Source organism: Primulina tabacum, chromosome 10 (genome assembly GCF_025594145.1).
Source record: "Primulina tabacum isolate GXHZ01 chromosome 10, ASM2559414v2, whole genome shotgun sequence".
NCBI classification, from domain to species: domain Eukaryota; kingdom Viridiplantae; phylum Streptophyta; class Magnoliopsida; order Lamiales; family Gesneriaceae; genus Primulina; species Primulina tabacum.
The window spans coordinates 1799756-1827453 of NC_134559.1; the positions used below are offsets into that span (position 1 = coordinate 1799756).

Consider the following 27698-nt stretch of genomic DNA (forward strand, 5'->3'; position numbering starts at 1 on the left):
AGTATATGACTTGTGAATTTACTGTGGTTATCATTTTCCAATTATTACTTAATTAATGTCTTATTTATTTATTTAGGTAACTTTTCAATTTTCTTATCTAATTACCTAATTTGTTTAATTAATATATTTTACTATGCATTATTTCACATCAATATATTTTCTAAGCTTTATAATCAAAAATGATTCGGACTTAATTTTTTTAAACTTCAAGTTACAATAATATATAAATTTTTGGTTATCGGTTCGGACTTAATTCTTTAAACTTCGAGTTAAAAAAACATATATGTTTTGTAACTAAAATATTTCAAACTTTATTTTTTAAACTTCAAGTTAAATGAACATATAAATTTGTGGTTAATATTTTTTAAACCTGCAATATATTTTCTATTTTTTAGCGATCCGGACTTAATTTTTTATTTTTTAAACTTCAAATATTTTCTATGTTTTTTTAAACTTCAAATTATATTAACATATAAATTTTTGGTTAGCGGTTCGAACTTAATTTTTTAAACTTCAAGTTAAAAAACATATATGTTTTATAATTAAAATAGTTCAAACTTTATTTTTTAAACTTCAAGTTGATTTAACATATAAATTTGTGGTTAGTATTTTTTAAACCTACAATATATTTTCTATTATTTTAATATATTTTTTATGTTTTATAACCAAAAATGGTTCAGACTTAATTTTTTAAACTTCAAGTTACATGAACATATAAATTTTTGGTTAGCGGTTCGGACTTCATTTTTTAAACTTCAAGTTAAATAAACATATATGTTTTATAACCATAAACATATATGTTTTATAACCAAAAATAGTTCGGACTTTATTTTTAAAACTTCAAGTTAAATAAACATATAAATTTGAAGTTTTGTATTATTTAATTTAAACCTACAATATATTTCTATTCTTTTAACAAAAAATGATTCATATTAATATGTTTAACTTAAAGTTAATTAAAATATATAAATTTGTCATTATACAATTCATATTTATCTATAATACACATCCATACATTGTTGGTTATCTAATATTTGATTTACATATGGTTTCAATCTAAAAATTTAGCTTAAATAAATTTGTAGATGTTGGTGATTTATTGTATTTGAATAATTGATATATTTTACTATGCATTATTTCACATTAAAAATTGGACTATTATTAATATTTTTTAAACCTACAATATATTTTTTACGTTTTATAACCAAAAATGATAAAAACTTTATTTTTTAAATCTCAAGTTACATGAACATATAATTTTTTTGTTAGTGGTTCAGACTTAATTTTTTTAAATTTAAGTTAAATGAACATATAAATTTTTAGCTAGAGGTTCGGACTTAATTTTTTAAACTTCAAGTTAAATAATGTTAATTTATTTAATTTTTAGATTGATACATCATTATGCATTGTTTTCCCCATTATTAGTTAATAATTGATATATTTTTAATTTAAGTTAGTTTATTTATTTATTTAATTGATACATAATTATGCATTATTTCAAATAAAAAGTTGAATACTATTAATATTTCTTACATATTTTTTTATTATGCATTCTTTAACATGAAAAAGTAGACTACTATTAATATTTTTTATATGTACGACATATTTTCTATGTTTCATAACAAAAAATAGTTCGAACTTAATTTTTTAAACTTCAAGCCAAATAAACATATACGTTTTATAAGCAAAAATGGTTCGAACTGTATTTTTTAAACTTCAAGTTAAACGAAAATATAGATTTGTAGTTAGTGGTTCATAGAGTAAAATATAAATCAAACAAATAGAAGAATTATATTTTCTGTTATATATTTTATTTATTCAGCAATGAGCCTTTTATATGCAAGTACACATATGGAAAGAACCATAAAAATAGCAACAGTATTTGACCACTAAACCATGAAATAACAAATATGCTAAGATAATTATTTTCTGTAATACGTTAATAATAAACAATGACTAACAGACTTTATTTGACAAGACATATAACTAAGTACTTCAACAAACTTTTAACAATTCAATAATCTCTCCCTTAAACCGATAAGGTCAACATCGGCTTAATAAGAATACCATCCCTCAAATTTGTTTTGTAGTATGTTAATACCAAGTAGTTCCCTTAGTTTATGAAATGCAGGCAGTTTCAGGGACTTGGTAAACATGTCAGCTACTTGGTTTTCCTTCTACAAAATATGAGATCAATTGTTTCATTATTTGTGAGGTCACAATTGATATTTCACATCAATGAGCTTGCTTCTTCCATGGAGGACTAGATTCTTAGATTGTTTTATGGCTGAAGTATTATCATAATAAATTGCAAAAGGATCATGATTCTTGAATTTAAGCTCTTCAAGAATTTTTCTCAGCCAAATAGTTGACATGCACGTGAAGTTGATGCAACAAATTTAGCTTCAGTGGTTGATAAAGTAACAATTGATTGTTTCTTCGAAGTGCATGGAACAACCGCTTGATCTAAGAAAAAAAATCGTCCTTAAGTTTTTTTCTATCATCTCGATCTCCTGCATAATCACTATCACAAAAAAATCTATCAAATCTGATTGTTCTCCTTTCTTATAGTAGAGACCAAGTTCTTGTGTTCGTTGCAGGCATCGTAAAATCCTCTTAACAGCTTAAAAATGCATTTCTATAGGATTCTCAACGTATCTGCTTATGAGAATGAAAGAATACATAATATTCGACATTGTTGCTGTCAAATACATTAAGCTTCCAACAATTTGCTTGTAAAATATGTTGTCAATCTTCTTTCCATCACAACTTTTTGTTAGCTTCAAACTATACTCTACGGGAGTACTTGCAGAATTGCATTTCTTCATATTAAATTTGCACAAAACTTTTTGAACATGTTTCTTATGTGAAATAAAAATCTCATAAGTAGATTGAACTACTTCATACCAAGAAAATAATGTATCTTGCCAAGATCCGACATATCAAACTCAACCATCATGGACTTCTTAAAATTTTCAAACATGACACCATCATTTTCAATGAATATAAGGTCATTAACATATAAACAAACAATGAGATTTTTCCTTCATCTTCAATTTTGTACAAAGTTTATACTCATATGGACTTTTTTGAAAACTTACCTTACAACATGGGGGCGAAAAAAAGAACTATACTAAGCTCGTGGGACTTGCTTTAGCCCATACAAAGTTTTTTTCAATTTATACACTTTATTCTCATTTCCAACTTAATATAACAAAGAGGTTGATGGATACATATATGTTCTTCCAAGTCTCCATGTAAGAATGCCGATTTCACAGCCAAAATAAAAGATAGACCATGAATTTTGTGCTACTAAGGCAATTACCAATCTGATCGTATCATGTCTTGCAACTGAGCAAATATTTCTTTATAACCGACTCCAAACTCTTGTTTGTAATCTTTTGCTACCAACGGTGCCTTGAATTTGTCGGCTTTCCATTTTCTTTCAATTTAATATTGTAAATCTACTTCACACATCGTTTTTTGACCTTTTGGAAGTTCGATGAGTTCCCAAGTTTTATTTTATCGATGGATGTAATTTCAGCATCCATTTCCTTTTGATATTTTGATTCTTTGACACCTTCTTAGAAAGTTACTGGATCACAATATGAAAATAGAGCAAAATGAACAAATTAATCTTCAATTTGATTATTACCAGTTACCTCATAATTTGTCATCCATGTTTCTCTTCTTCTAAATCGTTGAGATCTTTGTTCATTTTCTGTTTCATTAACTGAAATATGTTGATTGATTATTGATTGTTGCTTGTATTCTACAGATTATGCATTCTCCAAAGGATGTGTCATCCATGTTGCTCTTTTTTGTAAATCGTTGAGATCTTTGTTCATTTTCTGTCTCATTGACTGAAATATGTTGATTGATTATTGATTGTTGCTTGTACTCTATAGATTATGCATTCTCCAAAGGATCTGCATTTCTTCTCCATTTTCTCCATCAAAATCAGCTTGAATTGGTTGTCTAACAATATTTTCATCAACGAAAAACTACTGAACATCATGAAATTTTTTGGCATTGGGATAACTGCATCTACCGATTATCGTGTTAGTATCCATTTGGTTCAACTTTGAACACAATTCTTTTTCTGTACATATATTTTACCTTGCTGACTTGTAACTCAACTGACAACTTAGTTGAGATAAAGCGAATGTATTTTGTTAGCTCAAACCAATCATACCGAAGTTTTAATAGGGTATTTATTCATTCACCCCCTCTAAACATCTAGCCGGTCCTAACAATATATGAGATTGAGTACATGCTGATAGTCATAGACTAAAAGACAAAAGCTAGAGAAATCCACCATTCATTGTTGCAATTGCAATTATTAAATAACAAAAAGACACTTGGTTATTGTATGTTGTTGAATTAGTTAAATATAATTTGACATAGTATATTGATAAAATAATGAATTCCTTCAAAAGCATTGTTTAAGAATTGATATGTACATTAACCGATATTCGAACAGTCGTTTATTAATTTTAATTTAAATTATTTAAATTGTGTTTGTTTAATCCTTTTATTTTAATTTCAATTTATTTTATTAATTTATTCAAGTTTTTGTTCAAGTTAATTAAAGAATTGTTTTTATTGTAGATTTGTAGTGTATCAAGTTTTATCGGACGATATCCGTACTTGTTATTAAAACTCGACATGTAAACAGAAATAACAAAAAAATTATATAACGAAAAGTAAATTATTTAAAATAAACATGTGAAAACATGTAAATTTCATATATGTAATTAATATGAATCTATAAAAAATATAATTTTCATTTTTATTTATTATATCAACTAATTTTATTTCAGATAAAATCGTTTCCACGTGCAACGCACGTGCACTTTTCTAGTATATATATATATATCAGTTACGAATCAGCACCACCGGCCCCAAGGCTCGCTCCTTTTTTCTCCCTCGCTCTCACTTTTAATACCAAGGATCAAAATACCCATTTCCCAAGCCACATACATATATAAATATATATACACAGCAAAGTGAAAACACATTATTAAATTACAAAAATTAGCTGTCGCTTTTCTACTCCTCCGCATCTGCTACAGTAAAGTGAGGTGGCTTCTTTTTCGCCTATTTCCAATCAGGACCCCTCAATCATTTCAATTCATCCGAAGTATACAGTATTGGGCACGCTATGCTGACACTGTTGCCCCCTTCATTATATACAAAACTTTTTCCCTTCTCTGGATTTTATCGATTGTTCCACAGTGGACTAGTATATTTTTTGAGGAGGAAAACAACGAATCTATCTTTTTCCCACTCACTAGCGCACTTCGATACTAATGGTGTGCTACCTATCGAGATTCTTTAGTGGATAAATTTGATCCTTCTTTGTCGAAAAATCTATACGCCCATCTATTTTATTTTTCTTGGAAGGGACTGAATTCTTTGATTTAATTTTAAGGTTCATCCCGTCGTTTCGCCTGGTGGACAAACAGTGACCATGTTCCTCTCCGCTTATGTCACATGCCACCGCCGAATCCCCTCCTCCCAATGCCTCCAAATTCAGTAAAATAATGACTCGATGTTGTCGAAATTGGTGCAGTGGTGACAGGTGACCAAAAGCCAAGTTCCATTTTTCCAACCAAATTTGAGACAAGTTTATCACACAAACACTTGTTTAGTGTATTTCATCTGTTTAATGTGATTAGTATGAAGCACGCGATGCACGTAAATACAGATTATATGATAAAAATAAAAAATTTGATTTTCTAAAAAAATAATTTGAATCATTTTGTTATAAATTTGAGTTTAATCTCTTTGTTATATTGGACGAATAAATTAATTAAGAACTTATGTAATTTACATTCGAATTTTTTGTCAAATTAAAATTCAAGTTGATAACTTATGTTATCTAATAAATTATAATTAGCACAATATATAGAATCAAATTAAATGAAACAAATTTTTAAAAGATATATATCCAAACATCAAGTATAAGGCATAATAAACTAAAAATCAATCGACTTATGGACTTTAAAAAATGTGAAGGGTAATAACCATAAAACATGTTTAATTAGTATTAATTATTAATTAATATACTAAATGTGAATTTACTTCATAGTTACTTGATTGATAATTGAAATAAGTAAAAAATGTGAAGGGTAATGACGTCCATTCACAATTGGAAAACATTTGAAGTATCCACACTTTTATAGGTATATATAGATTTGCTTCATGCTATTTGTGCTATTCCGGATCTTATGTCATCAAAAAAATTCAGGAAAATAATGATTTATTTATTTTGCTTAGACACTGAAAAAGATTCAAATATGAAATTGCGATGTAAAATAATACTAAGAATGATTTAGACGTAAACGCTAACAATCTTTGGTATAAACTTTGAGTTATAAATTAATTTGAGAAATCAAATTTTGTCGTCTAAAGATTCCCTAGAGAGTCAAGTCAGCATATTATGATAAGTCTTCCCACTTTTAATTCACCTGGCCAATTCTTTATTGGGTCATGTTATTATTTAGGAGTTACACGTTATATTATATTATATTATATTATAAAGTGTATTAAAAATGAAAAATTATCTTAAATGTATTTTTGAAATATATTGTGTTGTAAAGCCTAATCTCAAGCGCTAATAATTTTAGTCACGTGCATTAACAAACACTAATCACAATAATTTTCTTTTTACCTTTAATTAATTCGGTTCAATGAATAAAATATGCATGTATCAGGTTACTTGCTACCCTTTATTAGAAGATAATAAAATATATAATTTCTTAAATAATTTTTTTGGCGGCGTTTTTGAATATAGATATTCGGGGGACTATTTGAATCAACGACAAGTATGAATATACGTGGAATATCGTAAACTTCGAAACCTTGGTTTATAGAATAGCGACAAGAGAACAAAAACACGTACAGTAGATTATTTGTTATACTAATTACATTAAATATTCGCTGCACAATTAGGTCTCTTGTGAGACGCTTTCACGAATCTTTATTTGTGAGACGGGTTAATCCTACCGATATTAACAATAAAAAATATTACTCTTAGCATAAAAAATAATATTTTTTCATGGATGACCCAAATAAGAGATCTGTCTCACAAAATACGATCCGCGATATCGTATCACACAATTTTTTGTCATATATTATAGAGTACGTGGCATATTATACGATATAAAAATAAAAATTTGTAAAAGATTTCGATGATGAAACGATCCTGTTGCCGTTTAATATGGGCCATAAATTTTTAGCCCTAATTTATTAATATGGGCCTAAACATCTAGCCAACCCAAACAGATCAACATTATTAGGGTTCTTTTGCCTGATTCTATCTGATACCACAATTTTGAGTAATAAATTTATTCAAAAATAATAATAATAATAATAATACCCTATTCAAACCTCATGATTTCCTTAATAGTGGCAGCCATAATTTGTATATTTATCTGGAAATGAAGAAAATTATGAAATAAATATGTGGCACTAAAGCATCTAAAATCTACAGTTATTTTTACGAAGGGTTCATGATTTTTTTTGTGGACACAGCATATGAGGATAATTATAAACCGTTGGATGTATGATTGGGCTAATGTCCTAAAGTAAAACCCCTTTTTCCAATTCTTACATTTTACGTCTCATTATTTGTAAAGATATAATAAGAATAATATTTAAAAAATTCTTTATTTTTGTTCATCTTTTAACTGTTGATTAATTTATTTATTACGCGCCGTATCACGAAGAACGCAAGTATTACGAGTACGATTGCCCGAATCTGTCGTATGGAAGCAAAGGTCAGGATGCCTGACGTGCGAAATTTACAATGGAATTTCTCTTAAATAAAATTGGAATGTACAAAAAAAAAAAAATTTATCAATAATTATTCTTTGACTGGGAAAATTACTTTGATAATTGAGATTCTGGATCTATAAATTCAATTACGGTGAAACGAAATTAAATTTGATCAGTATTATATTTCATTCCACCACTCAATATTTTTTTAAAAATTATATATTTTTCGATAAGATGAAATGGGAGGATATTTGTCTAACCAAACAACTCAAACAAATGCATAAGACTATAATCTAAAAAACCAAGACAAATTTTGTTCAATGATTGTCATAAATTAATCAAACGTAACAGTCCCCTTTTTGTGTAAGCAATAAACGGATTATGATGTTCTTTGTAGTAATATTGGATCTAATTATATCGTATGTATTGTTTGTATCTATAGATAACGGGACCTAAGTTAACGATTAGAAGAAGATAATAACATTATTTTAATTTGCATTTTACCAATAATAAATTTATTTTAACAAGTTTCCACGTGGCTAGAAAAGTTAACAATTTGTTTGTGATAGGAATCAAAAGGGCAAAAGAAAAAAAAAAAAAAAAAGGAATTAAAGAGAGAGCCTAAAAAGCAATATGCTCTGGACATGTGCTTGTATTGAGAACTCACCCTCATCGATAAAAAGTGTGATTTGATATAATTTTATTTTATTTCATTTTTTGTCATAGAATTAATGTGTATCGCGGATTGGATGGGATTGATTCCATGACCTCTGACTTTGTGGATAGAATGATGCCATACTCAAATAATTTTCATGTTCCAATGTCACACGAGGTATACATTCAAATGCATCTTGTAAAACGGAAATGGAAATTTGGGTATTTTGTTATATATGTAAGGTCCAAGGTTTCTTCTCGGACAAAAAAAATTGACGAAGGTGGAGGCACTTGGTGGTCATCATAGTTCATTAGGTTCACACCTATTTGCATGTGGTTACTTGTCGAGTGGACATTAGTATGATATATCGTGAGGTATATATAAAAATGAATTGATGTTATTGGATATGTAAAAATTTGTGTGAGACGGTCTCACGGGTCGTATTAGTGAGATGAATCTCTTATTTGAGCTATCTATAAAAAATATTACTTTTTATGTAAGAATATTATTTTTTATTGTGAATATCGGTACGGTTGACAAAGATAAAGATCTGTGAGACCGTCTCACAAGAGACCTATTTTATCCTGTAAAATCATAACACGCATGGATTGAATTGTTAATTCTTGTGATTTTTAAGTTGGTTCAATTATTAAAAAAAGTACTTTTACAATATATGAAAATAAAAATAATAATAATTACTTTGCACGTGTAAAACTCAAGTTTATGTACTATAATAATGTAAAAAGAAACCTCAACACAGGAGGTGGAAGAAAAGCGTAGCTATTCCCAAGTGATCGCCCCCGCTCAGAGAGAGAGAGATTGCAGCTCTGGGAAACTTCTCCTACAAACTCATCCCCTTTCTCAGTCTTTTTATCTCTAAATTTTGGCGAAAACTGAGAATTTAGAACGAGACATGAACAAGGGGAAACAAAGAAACATAAATGAACTTGTCGAGAAAAAAGCACCATGAGAGCCGATTATCTGTGCGATTTCTTGATTTTATCATTGGTCGTCTCTTTTATGCTCCAGTTGATTATAGGGGCAGAACCCAAGATTCAAAATTTTCTTAATGAAGAGAAAACCAGGAGAATTCTGCACCAACCAATGCTTCCATCCAACTCAGAAACTCCGCCGCCGCTGCCGCCACCACCACCGAGCCAGGTTTCACCAGACCAAGACCAGCCATTCTTCCATGAACTCCCAACTGGTCCAACGGTGGATCAGGGCTACGGATCCGGCCAGAATTCACCATCAACTTCAGCCAACATGCCGGCCGTTGTGTCTAATCCAGTTGCCACGAAGCCAACCAATTCCGCTAAGAAAATTGGAATAGCAGTTTCATCAGGAATTCTAACTCTGGTAATGGTATCTGCGCTTGCCTTCTATTTATTCAAGCAGCGTTCGAATCAGACTGATGAGTCCCGGAAGCTTGTTGGTGGGAATTCAAGATTCACCAATGAAGAATCAAGAATGCAACCATCTACTTTCCTCTACATTGGGACGGTGGAGCCATCTGCAAGAAGTTTGGTAAATGAGACCCCTAATCATGATGCAAATGGCTCACCATATCAAAAGTTGAAGCCCGGAAAAAGATCGGAACGGTACCGGCCTAGTCCCGAACTTCAGCCTCTGCCACCATTAACCAAGCCACCGCTGCCGCCGAGTATAAATTCACCTCCACCAATGTCTTCATCAGACGATGAGAGTAATGACACCAATTTTTACACACCACAAGGATCATCTATGAGCAACGAGTCTCCGGGTGGGCGCCACAGCCACCGGTGTAACAATATGGGCCAACTAAACCAGACTAGACCAGAAACTCGTATTGCTAGTTCTTCGGTCCCTCATTCCAAGAGAACATCACCGAAATCTCGTTTATCAGAATCATCCCCAGACACAAAGCCCGTGATTATACAATCAATAAAGCAATCTTTTCTACCATCTGAAACTTCTTCCTTGGGGCCATCGCAGCCAAGGAAAACACTGTCATTTACTCCTAAAAGGGCAGCAGCTAGATTCTCGGCACCACCTCCACCACCGGATATGGCACGGCTTCAATCAATAAGCAATTATGAGCAACAAACATCGAAAATACCAATTCCTCCCCCTCCGCCTCCACCGCCTTTGCTGGCACCAAGAAAATTCGAACCCGTGGAAACAAATGTGCCTTTACAAGTCTCCAAACTGGTAACAAGGCTACAGTTAAAGACTCCCAGTCCGAAAGCATCCCCAAGGATTGAGAAATTAACCTCCGTTGAAGAAGAGAGTAAAGGTTCCAGTTCATCAGAGATACATGGTGCTGATGACAAAGATGGGTCGAAGCCCAAGTTGAAACCTTTGCATTGGGACAAAGTGCGAGCCACTTCGGACAGGGACACGGTTTGGGACCATTTAAAGTTTAGTTCATTCCAGTAAGTGAAATATACAATACTTACATGGAAATAATTGTGATATTTATAACATCTGTTGATATGATATTTTTCCTCAAGGTTGAATGAGGACGCAATGGAATCTCTTTTCGGATTTAATTCAGCTAATTCGGTTCCTAAAGAGGGAAGGAAGTTGGTGATCCCTTCTTTGGATCAGGAGAACAGAGTGCTGGATCCAAAGAAATCCCAGAACATAGCCATTTTATTGCGAGCATTGAACGTGACAAGAGAAGAAGTTTGTGAAGCACTTTTAGATGGTATGTATCGTTGACTTTGTGCATAAGTGAATAAAAATCAGCTGTACCAAAAATATTAGCAGACAATGAGGTTTAGTTATTGATTTAAAAAGAAAATTGGCTATTATTGTCACTCGGAAGATAATAATCGATTCTTTTATCGGAAAATGAAAAAATGACATGAAAGAAACGGCTACCTAAAACCAAGTAGGCATTAATGTTAAGTCGTCTATTCTTTTTTGTACTAACTAATGCTGAGCAAGCTTGGAATCTCAAGTTTGAACTTGTGAATTTCATATGAGAGAAAAATTACACTTACCAGTAAATTTTCCAGCGGAAGAAAAAACTTTATTCCAACTGATGCTTACGAAAACATTTGAATTTTGTGTTAATGTATTGCAATACTGCAATCAGAGGACCAAGACTACAGAAAAGAGGCGAAAAAGGGCGGAGTTTAGGTTTAGCTCGGAATCAAGCAATTCTAAAACGAATATACCATGCCATTATGATTTTGGAAAACTGGCATGATGATTAGTTATTATGACGAATCCTAGCCTACAATGCTTTGTTTCTTTTAATGCCTAAACAGGGGTTTGAATTTTATTTAAGATTTCTATAATTGGTCATCCTTCCGAATTTTTTGTTATTAATTTATTCAAATATTTGTCTTGATGCTGCAGGAAATCCAGAGGGATTGGGTCCAGAGCTTTTGGAAACATTAGTGAAGATGGCGCCAACCAAAGAGGAAGAAATAAAACTTAAAAACTACAATGATGAAGGCTGTAAGTTGGGATCCGCAGAGAGATTCCTCAAGTCAATACTCGCTATCCCGTTTGCCTTTAAAAGAGTAGAAGCCATGCTATATAGAGCAAACTTTGATGCAGAAGTGAATTACTTGCGAAAATCTTTTCAAACTCTAGAGGTACAGCCAATTATTGGATTGAACTTGGCTAATTCTATGATGATGTTTTATGATTTACAGTTTTTGTCCGTACTGAATGTTGAAACCATAGATCCCAAATGTTCGATCTCACGGAAGAGAATCCAACAATAGAATTTATGTTTGAGCTCATTCCTACATCTAAAAGTCTGGAACTAGGGAATATATGTCCAAAAATTTGAACTCTTGAGAGATTGTCCGGTTAAACAGTGACCGTTTCTTTATACGTTTCCATTCTAGTGTAACTGAAAATCTCAATGTTTAAGGTTCGTGAGTCTTCTCACGAGTGGATCATTGCACAATGCAGGAGGCGAGTGAGGAATTGAAGAAGAGCCGCCTATTTCTTAAGCTGCTTGAAACTGTTTTAAAGACAGGAAACCGCATGAACGATGGCACTAACCGTGGTGATGCTCAGGCTTTTAAACTGGACACTCTATTAAAATTAGTGGACATAAAGGGAACGGATGGAAAAACAACCTTACTTCACTTTGTCGTCCAAGAGATAGTCAGGTCCGAAGGAGCAGTTTCCGACCCCACAAGTGAAAATCTGCCTATCAAAACCCCATTTCGAGAAGAAGAGTTCAAGAAAAAGGGATTGCAGATCGTATCTGGGTTAAGTAAAGAACTTAGAAGTGTGAAAAAGGCAGCAGGAATGGACTCGGATGTATTGAGCAGCTACGTCTCCAAACTGGAAACGGGACTTGAGAAGATCAGATTGGTTCTTCAATACGAGAAACAGAGCATGCAAGGTAAATTCTATGATTCGATGAAAGAGTTTCTTGATGAAGCTACCGAGGAAATATATCGGGTTAAGTCTGTAGAAAGAAAAGCCCTGTCCGTCGTGACTGAGGTAACCGAGTATTTCCATGGAGATGCTGCAAAAGAGGAGGCTCATCCACTAAGGATTTTCCTGATCGTACGAGATTTTCTCTCCATATTAGACAATGTATGCAAAGATGTAGGCAGAATGCAGGATAGAACTACAATCGGCGCAGGTAAATCATTCAGAATACCTGTAACTGCACCAATGCCAGTCCTTAACAGATACAACACGCGGAGGTACGATAGAAGTTCTGATGAAGATAGCATGTAATCCGTGATCGGGCAACTTTGGTATACCACACATGAGGATATGATATCTTTCACAATGGATTTCCAGCTGCGTTCGATACAAGATACATAAAAAGTTACAGTATATAAAGGTAAATTGCAACAGAACAACTGAAATAAGTAGCAGGGATGCGAGATCTTGAACAATGAACAGTATGATGTCGCCCAAGGATGCGTAAATCCCAGAAAAAATATGCATTATAACAAGATTCGTAGCTCATTTCGATCCTCTCATTTTCACAGTCATCTGATGGTCTTTCTTGATGAATATCATTCGAGATCATATATGGATCGATGAATGCCTGTGAAATGAAGGAAGCAGAATAATGCATATTATTTCCTAAAAACTTAATGAAGTACGATAAGTATAATGGAAGTAGACAGGTTTACCTATAGCTGCTGTATTTAACATTTTTTTTAACTACAACCTAAAAGAATCATAGTGATTAACTGAACTTAATTAATGTTTTGTGTCAGAATCCTAAATTATGGGAACCTTTTCGGTGTATGTGTAAGGGCTCTAGTTACACGTCAAAGGGAGCTGCTCGTTACATGCGAGTAGTATTCACGTGTGGTATCAATACTAATGTAATTTTATCCGAACTTTCCTTCGCACGTGACCTAAAAAGTATGATGTATAATTATTTAAAATAATAAATTCTGCATCCGAAATCCATAAATTATTTTCTCCAGTGACTTTCTAGATTCATCGATATTGAATCAATCGATCGCACTTCTAACACCGGGTTTTAATAAGTATTTGTTGGTTAATTTCCACTCCTTATCTACAATCCTTGATACTTCAGCAGGATCGTGCATTTTCCTGTTATAGTCTCTTGCAGAGGATTCTGGTGTTAAAATCCAAGAACCCAGAAACGATCATTACCTCATTCTCATTGTTACGGTTGTTTGTGAATGCATTAATGTTCTTTGTCACTAACATGCCAAGGTACCGGAATAAAAATATGCCCAATATTTCCAAATTTTCGGTTGGAAGAAATCATTCTTTATGTAGTTCTGTCCTAACTGAAACTCCGGCGATTCTTGTTCCGAGCCTGAAATCATCAAGATCAGTAACGTCGATCGGATAAAATACCTGAAAATTGTATATATGGTCTTGGACAAACCTCTCCCTTGAGCTAGCTTTTGGGGTTGAGTTTTGGTCCAAATTCCAATCTTTACGGAGGCCATAAAGGAGGTGAAAATGGTGCAGGTATGTAAGAATTCTGAAAGATAACTAAAAAACTCCCAAGATTCATGAGATTTTGCTACTTCTTTCATCGATGCTTTATGATATATCCCTTGTTCTCCAAAGGTATGGGGAAGCATGATGAGATCTAACGAAAGGATGGGAAAAGAGTTATTGGACAAGGGTGTGTTAACGCCAACCGACCTCTCTGAGTTGTTGAAAGCCAAAAATTCACATGAGGCACCTATCATTGTCGTCGGGTTCCCTTGTTTTTCACTGTTTCATACTCTTTTTTACTCCATTAAAACTGGATCAAATGGTCTTATGTTTATGGACAATACAGAGGTTAATGATCAGTTATCACAATAGACCCCAGGACAGACTGTTGGACTGGTTTTTCCACCCTCTAATGGTCCTCAAGGAACAAATCAGAGCGATCAACTTGGAGGAAGGCGAGATACAGTATCTGGAGAAACTTATTCTTTTTGGAAACAATGGACAGTGTTTTAAATCTTGGGAAAATGGGAGTATTGTTCCTAAAGATTCCATGAGAGCCGCTCAAATCGAGGGCCTCAGTCATAGGTAAAATACTAGTTTATCAGACTTTATCTCTGTCTCCCCCTCAGTTGCAAATAAAATCTTAAACGACGTTTCTTGGCAGAATGTTGGGGATTATCAGAAGTTCAGCGAAGCTACCAACTTACAGAAGGAGATTCCGGCAGGTTGTGAAGGCACTAGTTGCTTATGCGTTAGCAAAAGAAGGTGGTGGCTCAAAGGCCGTGGGCTATTCTGGTTCAAAGGATGGATCTGACAGATCGTCTTCTGCTGCAGCAAAGGAAAGCTCCAACAGATCCATGTCTACCAGAACAATTGTTTCCATCGATATCGTGTAGGCGGAGCAGAAGATTTAGTAGGGTCCCGACTTTTTGTTTTTCGTCTTCATTTCTAAATCTTTAATTATTCACTTCATTTTGTGTGCATAAAAATTTTAGCAGGTGCTGTAGGTAATTTCAAGTATAGGAAGAAGATATGTGGTTGGAGAAATGTATTTCTTGTTTTGTTTGTATTACGGACACCAATGTATACTGACACGCAAGCGATACCCGGATTTAGTAGCGTTGATTGATTGTTATCTAAGAAACTTGTATTGTGGTAAGAATTATAATTTGGAGTAGATTTACAAATTCACATGTTTTAATAGAGTAGGTCTCTTGTGATACGGTCTCACGAATCTTTATCTGTGAGACGGATCAACCTTACTGATATTTACAATAGAAATTAATACTCTTAGTATAAAAAGTTATACTTTTTCATGGTGACCCAAATAAGAGATCCGTCTCACAAAATACGACCCTGATACCGTCTCACACAAGTTTTTGGACTTTTAATATGTCATTATTGTTTATATGAATAAACATTACATTATTGGCCTATGCTCTAACACGAGGAAAAAGGAGCCGCCATTTTCCACAACTGGAAGAGATTCCGATAAAGAAAGAAGGCATCAAATAAAAGTCTAACATTTGGATTATCTAATGTGTTAAAAAACACAGAACAAGATCTGATCATCTCGTTTTTGTGAAAAGTCATATAATACTGTGTTTTCAGCCCATTTATAATAAATAAATCGGATTAATTAATAAAATTATGGGATGATTAGTTGTCATGATAATTACATCCTGAATAAAAGATGCTCAGAATTACTTTTTACCCTTTTACCCCTCTCTGTCCTAATCATTACATCACTCACACCTAGACATACCTTCCCATTGGCAAATCCCAATGAAACCCACCCACTCACATCTGATGAAAAAAGATTGCTAAAACCTTTATATTTTAAACCTTACCCTTTAAATTTATATAGATACTGATACAGTTTGTCGGTGGGAACAAAGACAACCAAAAGCTGTGGTACTAATTAATACTTGAAAGTTGCATTTTCATCTTCTTTGGAGAAACATCAAACAATTAATCTCATTCTCACCCAAAGTTAAAAACCCAAGTGAAATTGGTGGCGACCTAGCTATATATTTATATGATGCTTATACCCCACCAATTTCATTAAGGGAATCAAAGGACCACTACCCCTCCATACCCACATATTCTTGTTCAATTTCCTTTGTGAAAAAAGAAACTATCTCTGTCACATCTCTCTCTCTCTCCCTCTTTAACCAACATCTCTTCCTAATTCAAGGCCACATGTATTATTACCATTCCATGGTTTTTTGAAGTGTAAATTTGGAATTTTATAAGGGATTAATAGTTGACTCATGAAAACATCCAGAGAAATAGATGGAACGTATCTTATTGTTAGACACAGAAAAAAAAAAAAAAAAAAAAGAATAGGTCTAAGAATGAAATGTAATTAGAAAATTCAAACTTAAGACGGAAATGGGCAGTAGGGGGTTTGTAGGCAGTGGTGCCAAACTTTTTGTTACACATGCATGTTTTCATGCAATATATATGTGTTACATATATAAAAGAAAAGAATAAGAGTAATAATTGATTTCGCTGGCTCATTTGTACTTGGTAAGGAACCGAGGTGGGGTTTAACAAAAAAGGCAAAAGGAAGGAGGCTACTCAGCTAAGTTTGAGTAAAATCAAAGAGAAAAGAAAGCCATGCAGCACACATATACATCATACGTGTACGGATAAAATCATAAATCGAACATTTATACATAAATCTGATATGCATCCACATTCTACTTTCTTTCTTCTTCTTTTTTTCATCAAATATGTTTCAATACAATTTCCTTGATGAATAATTTTATCTCATCTTTAGCTTTTCAAAAATAATCCTTAATCATTACATTTCGTATCAGTTTTTCATCAATTACCAAAAAAATATATTTTTATTGAATTAATAATCACTAACCATCAATTCTAATTTCTATTTCGAAAAAATAAAGACCTGTTTTATTAATTTTCCCTTGGGCAGATTAGGTCCACAAAGACACACACAAAACACAGCACATGGGCGGGTGATATCGGCTTAATTTTCCGGATCTGGAGCACGTGTCCGTAGCTTACACGGCAAGCACTGTTGTTCTGTAGCTTTGTACCAGTATATACCAAATACCAACGTCACATACCATTAATTCCTCCCCTTCTCACTCGTATATTCCTAACTCTCTAAGCTCACATATTACTCATTGCGTATATTCACTCTTTTTTCGTTTCCCGTAAATTATTGGCAACAAGCAGAAAATGGAATGATGGCAACATTAAGTGCGAGGCCAAAAAAAAAAATTATATACTCATAAGGAATAATCATGTGCGATCCGACGGACTCATATGGCCAATCCCTCATAATATATACATTAAATATGCTGTATTATACGTTAATTTTCTCCTAACTTACGTATTCAATAAATAATGTCACACCACATCACTTGATTCTTGTGGTAAAATTCTTGGTTTTCCTTTACCAAGTTCTTGGTTCAATCCTTGTTTGAAAACACTTTAAGTTCAAGAAAATAATAACAATAAAGAAAGAAAACCAAGTAAGTTATAAGAGAAGAATGGACTTTTATTTTCAATGTTAATATAAGGGCTTAGATTTCCAATCCATCGCACGACGAAGTTTCAAATCGTGAGACTAAATAATTTACCTTACACTTGAGAAAGAGGATCTAGTAACTTGATCAATTTCTTCTTGATCTCTACAGTTACACTAATGACAGAACTCAGAAGAAATGATAACATAAAGAAGAAGCTAGCTAGGTAGCTGTACATTTATCCCAGCTAATTGAACTAGCCACAAATTAAATCTACAGAATAAAATTAGTGGAAGTCGGACCCATACATACTGATCTTGATTACCTTAACCGATCTATTTCACTGAAGAAACCCACGATTTCTTCTCCATTTTCAAGGATTTACTAGAATCCGAACCCATTCGTAGCGTCCCTCTAATGGCTCATCCTTCAATATGTCGAAGTTATACCTACATTCACAAATTATAGAAAATTTCAATGAATAAATTAGCTACCATGGTTGGTCGGTAGGGGCGCGCGGGGAGAGAGAGAGAGAGAGAGAGAGAGAGATTACTTGTCCATGAATTGTTTCTGGATTTTCGTTTCAGCAGCAGAAAAGAATTCTTCGAGTTCAACCTCGGACGGCATTTTCTCCGCTGATATGGAACGTCGGCGAAAATTGGGCTCGCGTGGCATCGCAGTAGACTCCAGCTCGCCTAACTCAGCTTGAACCTGGCTAGACGGTGTCGTTTCTCTCCTGAAAAAGACGTGACTTCACGTAACCACTATTCCTCGTGAAAGGAAAAGAAAAAAAATTCTAACAGTACGCACACTTCTGCGCATGGAAGTGAGTGAAGGTCAGAGACAGTGCTGAGTGGAACTGTACGTGGAAGAAATCAAAGAGAGAATGATTCACTTGAAGATTTAAAAATGTAATCAAATCATATATCATACGATTTACCTCTCCTCTAATTTGCCAACTGATGTAGCGAAAAATTCCTCATTCTCCTCCTGTGCGTATAGGAAAAAGGAGTTCAAAATTGGAACCTCGTGTATTAAATTTTGAAGAACAATTAAAGCTCTAAGACGATTTTAATTCCGCCGTCCGCAACTTGCAGAGAAATTAACAAGTATGAGATCGTAGAATTCAACTCATTCAAAATTTACCTCCAGATCTACGAAATCCATACTCCCCTTGGCCAGCTGACTCGATCCGTTGCTTGAGCAACAAGATGCCAAAACATGATCGGAACCACCGCTGTCGCATGTTGAATCTCCCGAACTCAACGACAACACCGAATTCCCCGCTGGAACCACGACTAAGAGTCGCGTTTCGAGCCGCACTAAGGATGCGGTCATCTCCGATTCTCCCAATCCAATCTTCCTCTTCTTGTCCACCGCCTGCTGAGCTGTCGAAGTCCGAGTCACCCTCGCGTCAATCTGCGGCGCCGTCTTTTCCACTACCGCCTCTCTCGAACGCTTGCACTTGCTAGTATCCCTTCCCATTGAAGAAAACTTCGTGCGAAACAATATTTCCGAGCCTCAGCCTACACCATGCGCAAGGAGAGAGTGATCAAAATTTTGCAATGTCGGATAATTACTTTTTCCATGTGTTATAAGAGAGAGATTGGGTGGGTGGTGATGGTGGTGGGCTGAAACTCCGTTAACGTTAACTGGATTTTCTGACGTTCACCGTTACGCAGATCTGACATGCAATTTTAGTCATTGTGTAATTAACAAACATTTTTAGAGGATTTTAAGGACATTTAAATTTGTCCTTTGAATGAAAGAGTATTTTTTTTTAAGACGATCTCACGAATCTTTATTTGTGAAATAGTTCAACTCTATCAATATTCAAAATAGAAAGTAATACTCTTAGCATAAAAAAATAATATTTTTTCATGTATGACCCAAATAAGATATCTCTCTCACAAAATACGATCCGTAAGACCGTCTGATACAAGTTTTTGCCTTAAATTAATTATTATACTGATTTTTACATTATAATGTTATATAAGGTATATTTTCATACAAAGTATTTATAATACCATTTTATTTTTGTGAAATAAAATTATATATTTCTTACTCAAATTTTAAAAGGAAACCTGAAAAAATTACCGAAACAATACAACGTATTTTGGTTATATTTTCTCCGATGTTGTCAACTCGATTCTGCTTTGGAAATATCTTCGAATCAAAATTAAAAGATAAAAACTTGTGTGAGATAGTCTAACGGGTCGTATTTTGTGAGACATATATCTTATTTGGCTCATTCATGAAAAATTATTATTTTTTATGGTAAGATTATTAGTTTTTTTTGTGAATATCGGTAGGGATGACCGGTCTCAAAGATAAAGATTCGTGAGACCGTCTCACAAGAGACCTACTCAAACTAAATATATTTTAATTTTAAGGAAATCGAACTCGACTAGACCAAAACATCCCTCAGCTAAGAATACGAACATATTATGAATTTATTGTAAATTAGTGTGTGGTTTATCACACGGCATGCCCTTTTTCACTATAAAGCACGATAATCGCTTCTTTTCGGGAAATTACAAAGTTAACCTTGTGGCGTAATGTGTCAATATAAAGTTACTAGACCCCATAGATTAATTTGGCAAGATGATATAGTATAATTTTTATTTTCTTAGCTAGAAAACCCTACAAACAAAAGCTGGATACTTTTATTTTATGTTAACAAATTGCATGTCTTTTGTAGTTGTTATTTTATTGGTGTCTTTTATTTTTTGCGCACAGGTGGAAGGCCAAATTTCAACGCAGATGGAAAAGAAGCTAAGGATTTGAAATCTCTCTCTTTTCACGCTTTTTTACGCAGCGGAAAGAAATAAGAAAGCAAAAATAAAAGCCTACTTTTTTTTTTTTTTATTTCCCCATCATTTATATTTTTCTCTAATTATCACAAAAATTGTATCACGGAGCTTTTTTCGTGAAACGGGTCAATCGAATATATATTTACAATCAAAAATAATATTTTTCATGGATGATCCAAATAAATTATATGTCTCAAAAAATGGATATATGAACCCGTCTCATATTAGTTTTTGTATTATCACAAAATGGTGGGAAAATAAAGTCCACAACCAGCCAGCCAACTTCTTCAAGTATCAAAGATACCGAAATAAGACCGAGCCACCCTTGGGCTAGGGTGGGCTCCAACCCCACCCAAATTTTACAAATTTTTTTTTTTTTTTGGTTTTCAGTATTTTTTTAAAACATTTTTTCTTAATTTTTGATTTTTTTAGCTTTACTTTATTGATGTAAATTTGAAGAATTTTTTTAATTATGAGGAATTTTTTTAAATTACCTTATAAAAATACTTATAATCAAATTTAACGTTTGCTCATATTTTGTTCAAATGGTTGAAAAACTTAATGTAAAATGATTTTTAAATTAGCTTTAAGTTTCAAATATAATTTTAGACTATATTTACAATAACATACAAATATATTAAATTGAGTTAATATGTTAATATAATTATGCAGTTATTACATATTTTATTATATCTTTATTTAATTTATATTAATACTAAAAGTTTTATAGAATTTTAATTTTTTTAGTATGAACTAGTGTATATTTATAAGAACTTATTTTGAGAAAAATGAAGTAATGATTTTGAGAAATTGCTCAAATTTTTAATGTGAATCATAATATGTGATATTATATGATTTGGATTTTGTGCATAATGACTTAAATGATGTATCAAGCTTTTTATTTTTTATTAATGTCCATATTATTTTTTTATATTTGTCAATGTCCAAATCTATGCATTATTTTTTTCTTACTGTTGGTTTAAAAAAATTATGTGAACTGACTTTGGTTTTTGACCGCAATAATTCTTAAGAGTAAAAAATTTGAAAAATTCATTTTATAATTAAGATAAGGCCATACATCAATTCAGTCTAGGAACGAATAAAATATCGATTTCAACCCAAATAACTGACCGAGCTGAATTAATTTGAAAAAATTGATTTGTTTAATTGGAATTTTTGTTTTAGTTTTTAAATTTTGGTACAGACCGTTCTTGTCAACAAAATGATTCAATCACAGTTGAGCACACCATCGATTTGATGTATTTACAACTGCAATAGATTTTCAAGTTGAAGATCTTAGTAAGAGATTCATGGATGAGACAGTTAACTTCTTAAACTTAGTTGTGCTTTGGAAACTAAAGAAAACCTTAAGCTTCTTAATGTTGATCAGATCTATCGACTTGCTGAGAAATTCTATTATCTTGATTTCAATTTACAAGATTTTCATCACTTGATAATGCAATCGGATCAATATAAACTTGATGTTGCTGGCCATGAAAGATTTCAGAATTTATCAACGAGTTTTGAATTATGTCGAAGATTAATTGAGATAAATAAGTCAGGAACCTACGATTTGATTGACACGTGATTTATACATTTTTATCTACGTCGTTTACTTATTTATCAAATCTGATATATTTATTTAATTGACAGGTTGATACGTCTTGTTTTAACTCTCTTCGTTTCTACAGCAATAACAAAACGAGCATTTCAGCAATGAAACTTGTTAAAACAGTTGTTCGTAACAAGTTGGAAGCAGAGTTTTCCGGAGATTCTATGGTAATATACATCGAACGAGATTTTGTTGAAAAAATTGGTAACAATTTAATAATTAATGAGCTTTATTATAAGAAGAATCTAAGAACACAACTTCAGTAGTGTTTTAGCGCTCCATGTTTTTGAAGGTATTAAATATTAAATATTTTTATTCTATGTTTTCATGAAGTCAATGTTTACATATTTTTTATTTTAACTTTGTTAGTTAATTATTTATTTTATTAAATACAGTATGGGATGAAGTTAGCCCCACATAATTTTGAATCTTGGCTCCGCCCCGCCTAAATTGTATATATTAGTATTTGTCACGCCCCGAAACTCGGGATTTGACACCGGCGTCGTTTAACAATCACACAATTGAAACAACCAGCCTCGTAGCATAGTATAAACCGAAATACCAGTTTATTAATCATAATCTCAAAAACCAAAGTCTTTACAACTGAAATAACTAATGAAATAAATGCGGAAACGTTTTTACATAAAACTTGAGTACCAAAATTCAGAAACCTCTTTACTAGCAACTCTCGAGATTAAAACAATTCACCAGCCCCAAAATTGTTCCGATTCTTCTTCTTCAATCTGCTCTTCGGATTTGTCTGGGAAGGTTGTAAGGGGTGAGTATTTTGGGAAATACTCAGCAAGTGGGGGTCGTTCGAGTACAACAAAACAACATGCAATCTCGAAATATACATACCATGCAAACATAATTCTTATCACGTGCGCATCATTAACCCGACACTGAGATTCATCTACTTTCAATGGTTTACTGATATCAGTCCTTAATTTTTACTCCTCTAAGGGGAAGAGGCCGTATAGCGGTTATCTCCCCCACCGCGTAAGGGTACGTATGATTGGGATTCCCACCCATATCAAGTTGAATTATCACAGTGTCAAAACATTTATTCATGCAAAATATCGTAACCAGAAGGGTGTAGAAGAAGAATTGTACTCGCCCGAATTTTTATAAAACCGAAAATATATGCATTGAAATTCAATAATTTAAAACAAGCCCACTTACCTTAAATTCTTGATGAAAAACGTAAAAAGGCTAGGGTTCTTTGAAATTCCTACTTCACTGGTTGGACGGCGGCAGGGCTTCGCTGCGCTCGAAAATTCCTAAGGAGACTAGAGCACAAATTTTCGAAAATTTGGTGTGATATGTGGTGTGATTTTCGAGTCTACAGGGCCCTCCTATTTATAAGGGTTGACTGCTATCGTGATCGAGTGATATCGCGTTTGAATCTGAATCAAATCTTTATCGAGAATCGTGATCTATCCGTGATATAAATTCGAACTCTAAATCTTTTATCTCTCAATTTTCGAAATTCTCAAATATATACACTGTAAATTTCGAATTCTAGGGATTTTATTATCCTTAGATGCGTCGGTGTAGATGGTGAATTCCTTATCTTCAGTGGGTAAGATTAGTACTGGCGTGGATGCGAGCTTTTCTTTTAACGTCTGAAAACTTTTTCTCGCAACCTTCGTCCCAGACGAACTTGGAATTCTTCTGAATGAGTTTAGTCAGTGGTATGGCGATTGAGGAAAACCTTCGACAAACTTTCTATAACAACCTGCCAGTCCAAGAAATCTCCTGATGTCTGTGGCGTTCTTAGGTTTTGGCCACTCTGTAATTGCCTCGACTTTCTTGGGATCCACTGATACTCCTGCTTCAGAGATTACGTGTCCTAAAAAGGATACACTCTTTAACCAGAACTCATATTTCTTAAACTTAGCGTAGAGTTCCTTCTCTCTCAAGGTCTGAAGTGCAATGCGGAGATGCTCTTCGTGATCATGTTCGTTGGAAGAATAGACGATGATGTCGTCAATAAATACTACTATGAACTAATCCAGGAATGGCTTGAAAACTCTGTTCATTAGATCCATGAAGGCTGCAGGCGCGTTGGTCACTCCAAAAGGCATCACTATGAACTCATAATGCCCATATCTTGTTCGAAAAGCTGTTTTGAGAATATCTTCAGCCCTGACCTTCCATTGGTAGTAGCATCTTCTCAGGTCAAGCTTGGAAAATGTTGTAACTTCTTTAAGTTGATCGAAATGAATCGTCTATCATTGGAAGAAGATATTTATTCTCGATTGTGATCTTATTGAGTTCTCTATAATCTATACACAATCTCATACTTCTGTCTTCCTTATTCACAATCAGTACTTGAGTTCCTTATGGAGACGTACCCAGTTGAAATTGCTTCTTGTCTGGCAATTCTTGGAGTTGTTCCTTTGGCTCTTGGAGTTTAGTTGGCGTCATTCGGTAAGGTGTTTTCGAAATTGGTGCTGCACCAGGGATCAGATTAATTTCGAACTCAACTTCGCGGTCCGGGACTATCCCTGGGAGTTCTTCTAGAAAAACGTTCGGAAATTCTCGCATTATTAGGGTATCTTCCAGCTTGAGCTCAATTTTTTCCTGCACTTCGTTCACAATTGGTAGGTAAACTTTTTTTTTTGCCTGATTTAATGGCTTTCCAAGTCTGGGAAGCAGAAAGAATGTATTTCTGTCTCTTGGCATTGCCATGATACCTTATTTCTTCTTGGTTCGCGTTTCGAAGTTTGAAATTTTTTTTTTACTCCGGCAAAATTCTATTGCACTGCTCTTAGATAACCAATCCATCCATATGATGACGTCGAAATCTTACCAAAGTGCTTTGAATCAAGTCGGCACTGAATATATACGAATAGATGATGATTTTATTCTATCTTGAAATTATCACGATTACTATCTCAAAACTACAACCCATATAAAATTTTGGAACTTAATTCAATATCAATCTATACCCTATTGATTTAAATCCCAAAAATTATAACTCAGTCGTCAGAAAATAAAATCTTATTCAACCTTGTATAAATGAAATTAATCATCAATTAATGCTTTTGTTAAATCTTACTTGCACTAAACCTTACTTTCCTCAATATCCAGCAATAATCTCATAACTTATTTTATTCATATAAGATCGTAATCTACGAGTTATCCCAAAATAATATAAATTACTTAAACCTTAAGATATTGTTTCCCAACTTCCTTTTAGATAAGGTAACCCAAAATTATACATATTTAAAGTTAACGCTTAGCATTCTTTAAGAACCCAAATTAATGTTTACACATTTAACTATTGCCCAAAATCAACTTCCATATTGGAATATCCAAAACTTATTATCTCTTATCTCAGATTTTCACATACTAGTTTTTTTTTTCTTCCCATAAATAATTTATTGTCCCCAAATCAAATATTTCACCTTAAATCAGAAGCTTAAGTCAACTTATCTCAGATAAGTACAATCCCAACAATATAGGTCAATATTAATTGTTTCCTTAATAAAATTCCATAAAAATCCGATAAGCACTACAAGAAACGTGTTTAACGAGATTTTTCGAGATATTTTTCAAAAATGGAAAGTCTAGAGATAAACATATGGATTGAAAGCATTCGTCGAGAGGGTTTCAGAACAGTTGACAGAACCAAATTCGGAGTTTCCTACAAAAAAAAATCGAAGGACGTATGCTGGCGGGTTGACTCGCTGACTCGGCCGGGTTGACTCGCCGGGTTGACTCGTCGGAGTATGGTCGGAGCAAATGCTTATGACGGCGAAGGGGTCAGGATCACAGAACCGGTGGTGGCACGGCAGGAATCGGTAGGAAAACTACCTAATTTGGCGGGGAACTCGCGCAACTCGGTTAACTCAATGAAATTGGGCGTTTCCGATTGGGTGATCCGAGCTCGAAATTGATTGTTGGTAAAAGTTGCCCATGGATCATAGATTGGTTGGCTATAAAGAATTGAAAATCGGAGTAGGATTGGTAGGGTAATTGGACAAAATAATTTTCGGGTTAGGGTTCATACGCCAAATTCGTAGATCTGAAATTCCCGTTTCATCCGAACGCGAAATATAAAATTGTTTGAGGGCTTTTGTTCGTCTCATCGAGACGGTTCTAGATCTGGTTTCTGATCAAAGAAACACTACCGGAAGTGGCCGGAATCGGCGAAAAACGCGGCGGCGCGCGTAGGGGCTGTTTGGCCGATTTTTTTTTTCGAAATTTGATTTTTTTTTTGAAACTCAATTTTTCCCACTCGGATTATGAACCTGGCGGCTCTGATACCACTAAAATGTCACGCCCCGAAACTCGGGATTTGACACCGGCGTCGTTTAACAATTACACAATTGAAACAACCAGCCTCGTAGCATAGTATAAACCGAAATACCAGTTTATTAATCATAATCTCATAAACCAAAGTCTTTACAACTGAAATAACTAATGAAATAAATGCGGAAACGTTTTTACATAAAACTTGAGTACCAAAATTCAGAAACCTCTTTACTAGCAACTCTCGAGATTAAAACAATTCACCAGCCCCAAAATTGTTCCGATTCTTCTTCTTCAATCTGCTCTTCGGATTTGTCTGGGAAGGTTGTAAGGGGTGAGTATTTTGGGAAATACTCAGCAAGTGGGGGCCGTTCGAGTACAACAAAACAACATGAAATCTCGAAATATACATACCATGCAAACATAATTCTTATCACGTGCGCATCATTAACCCGACACTGAGATTCATCTACTTTCAATGGTTTACTGATATCAGTCCCTAATTTTTACTCCTCTAAAGGGACGAGGCCGTATAGCGGTTATCTCCCCCATCGTGTAAGGGTACGTATGGTTGGGATTCCCACCCATATCAAGTTGAATTATCACAGTGTCAAAACATTTATTCATACAAAATATCGTAACCAGAAGGGTGTAGAAGAAGAATTGTACTCGCCCGAATTTTTATAAAATCGAAAATATATGCATCGAAATTCAATAATTTAAAACAAGCCCACTTACCTTAAATTCTTGATGAAAAACGTAAAAAGGCTAGGGTTCTTTGAAATTCCTACTTCACTGGTTGGACGGCGGCAGGGCTTCGCTGCGCTCGAAAATTCCTAAGGAGACTAGAGCACAAATTTTCGAAAATTTGGTGTGATATGTGGTGTGATTTTCGAGTCTACAGGGCCCTCCTATTTATAGGGGTTGACTGCTATCGTGATCGAGTGATATCGCGTTTGAATCTGAATCAAATCTTTATCGAGAATCGTGATCTATCCGTGATATAAATTCGAACTCTAAATCTTTTATCTCTCAATTTTCGAAATTCTCAAATATATACACTGTAAATTTCGAATTCTAGGGATTTTATTATCCTTTGCCTGATTTTTATCCCGGTATCTCCATATCAACTCAAATCTTAGGCATTTATCTGCGAAATTTCAAATAATAAT

General features: G+C 33.7%; 2 protein-coding genes and 1 long non-coding RNA gene across 4 annotated transcripts; 2 read left to right on the plus strand and 1 right to left on the minus strand.

Annotated features, from left to right (window-relative positions):
* Window positions 1-9187: 9187 nt before the first annotated feature.
* Window positions 9188-13659, plus strand: LOC142505103 (formin-like protein 6). The gene is made up of 4 exons (XM_075617933.1): window positions 9188-10851; window positions 10930-11126; window positions 11786-12027; window positions 12353-13659. Exons 1-4 carry the CDS (start codon window positions 9404-9406, stop codon window positions 13136-13138), a joined length of 2673 nt encoding a protein of 890 aa, XP_075474048.1. The 5' UTR covers window positions 9188-9403; the 3' UTR covers window positions 13139-13659.
* A 670-nt stretch (window positions 13660-14329) lies between these two features.
* On the plus strand, window positions 14330-15137 carry LOC142505104 (uncharacterized). Its single transcript, XR_012804374.1, has 3 exons — window positions 14330-14368; window positions 14471-14926; window positions 15006-15137. It is a non-coding gene; the product is annotated as an uncharacterized LOC142505104 (long non-coding RNA).
* Window positions 15138-17852: 2715 nt separating this feature from the next.
* On the minus strand, window positions 17853-19484 carry LOC142505298 (cyclin-dependent kinase inhibitor 7-like). 2 transcript variants are annotated; one of them, XM_075618223.1, is made up of 4 exons: window positions 18988-19484; window positions 18782-18828; window positions 18395-18577; window positions 17853-18290 (listed from the first exon to the last, which is right to left on the minus strand). In XM_075618223.1, the coding sequence occupies exons 1-4, from the start codon at window positions 19324-19326 to the stop codon at window positions 18215-18217; spliced, it is 645 nt and encodes a 214-aa protein (XP_075474338.1). In that variant the 5' UTR covers window positions 19327-19484; the 3' UTR covers window positions 17853-18214. The 2 variants fall into 2 exon arrangements, with proteins under 2 accessions (XP_075474338.1, XP_075474337.1); XM_075618222.1 differs by having other exon boundaries at window positions 18782-18831; window positions 18988-19468.
* Window positions 19485-27698: the final 8214 nt, after the last annotated feature.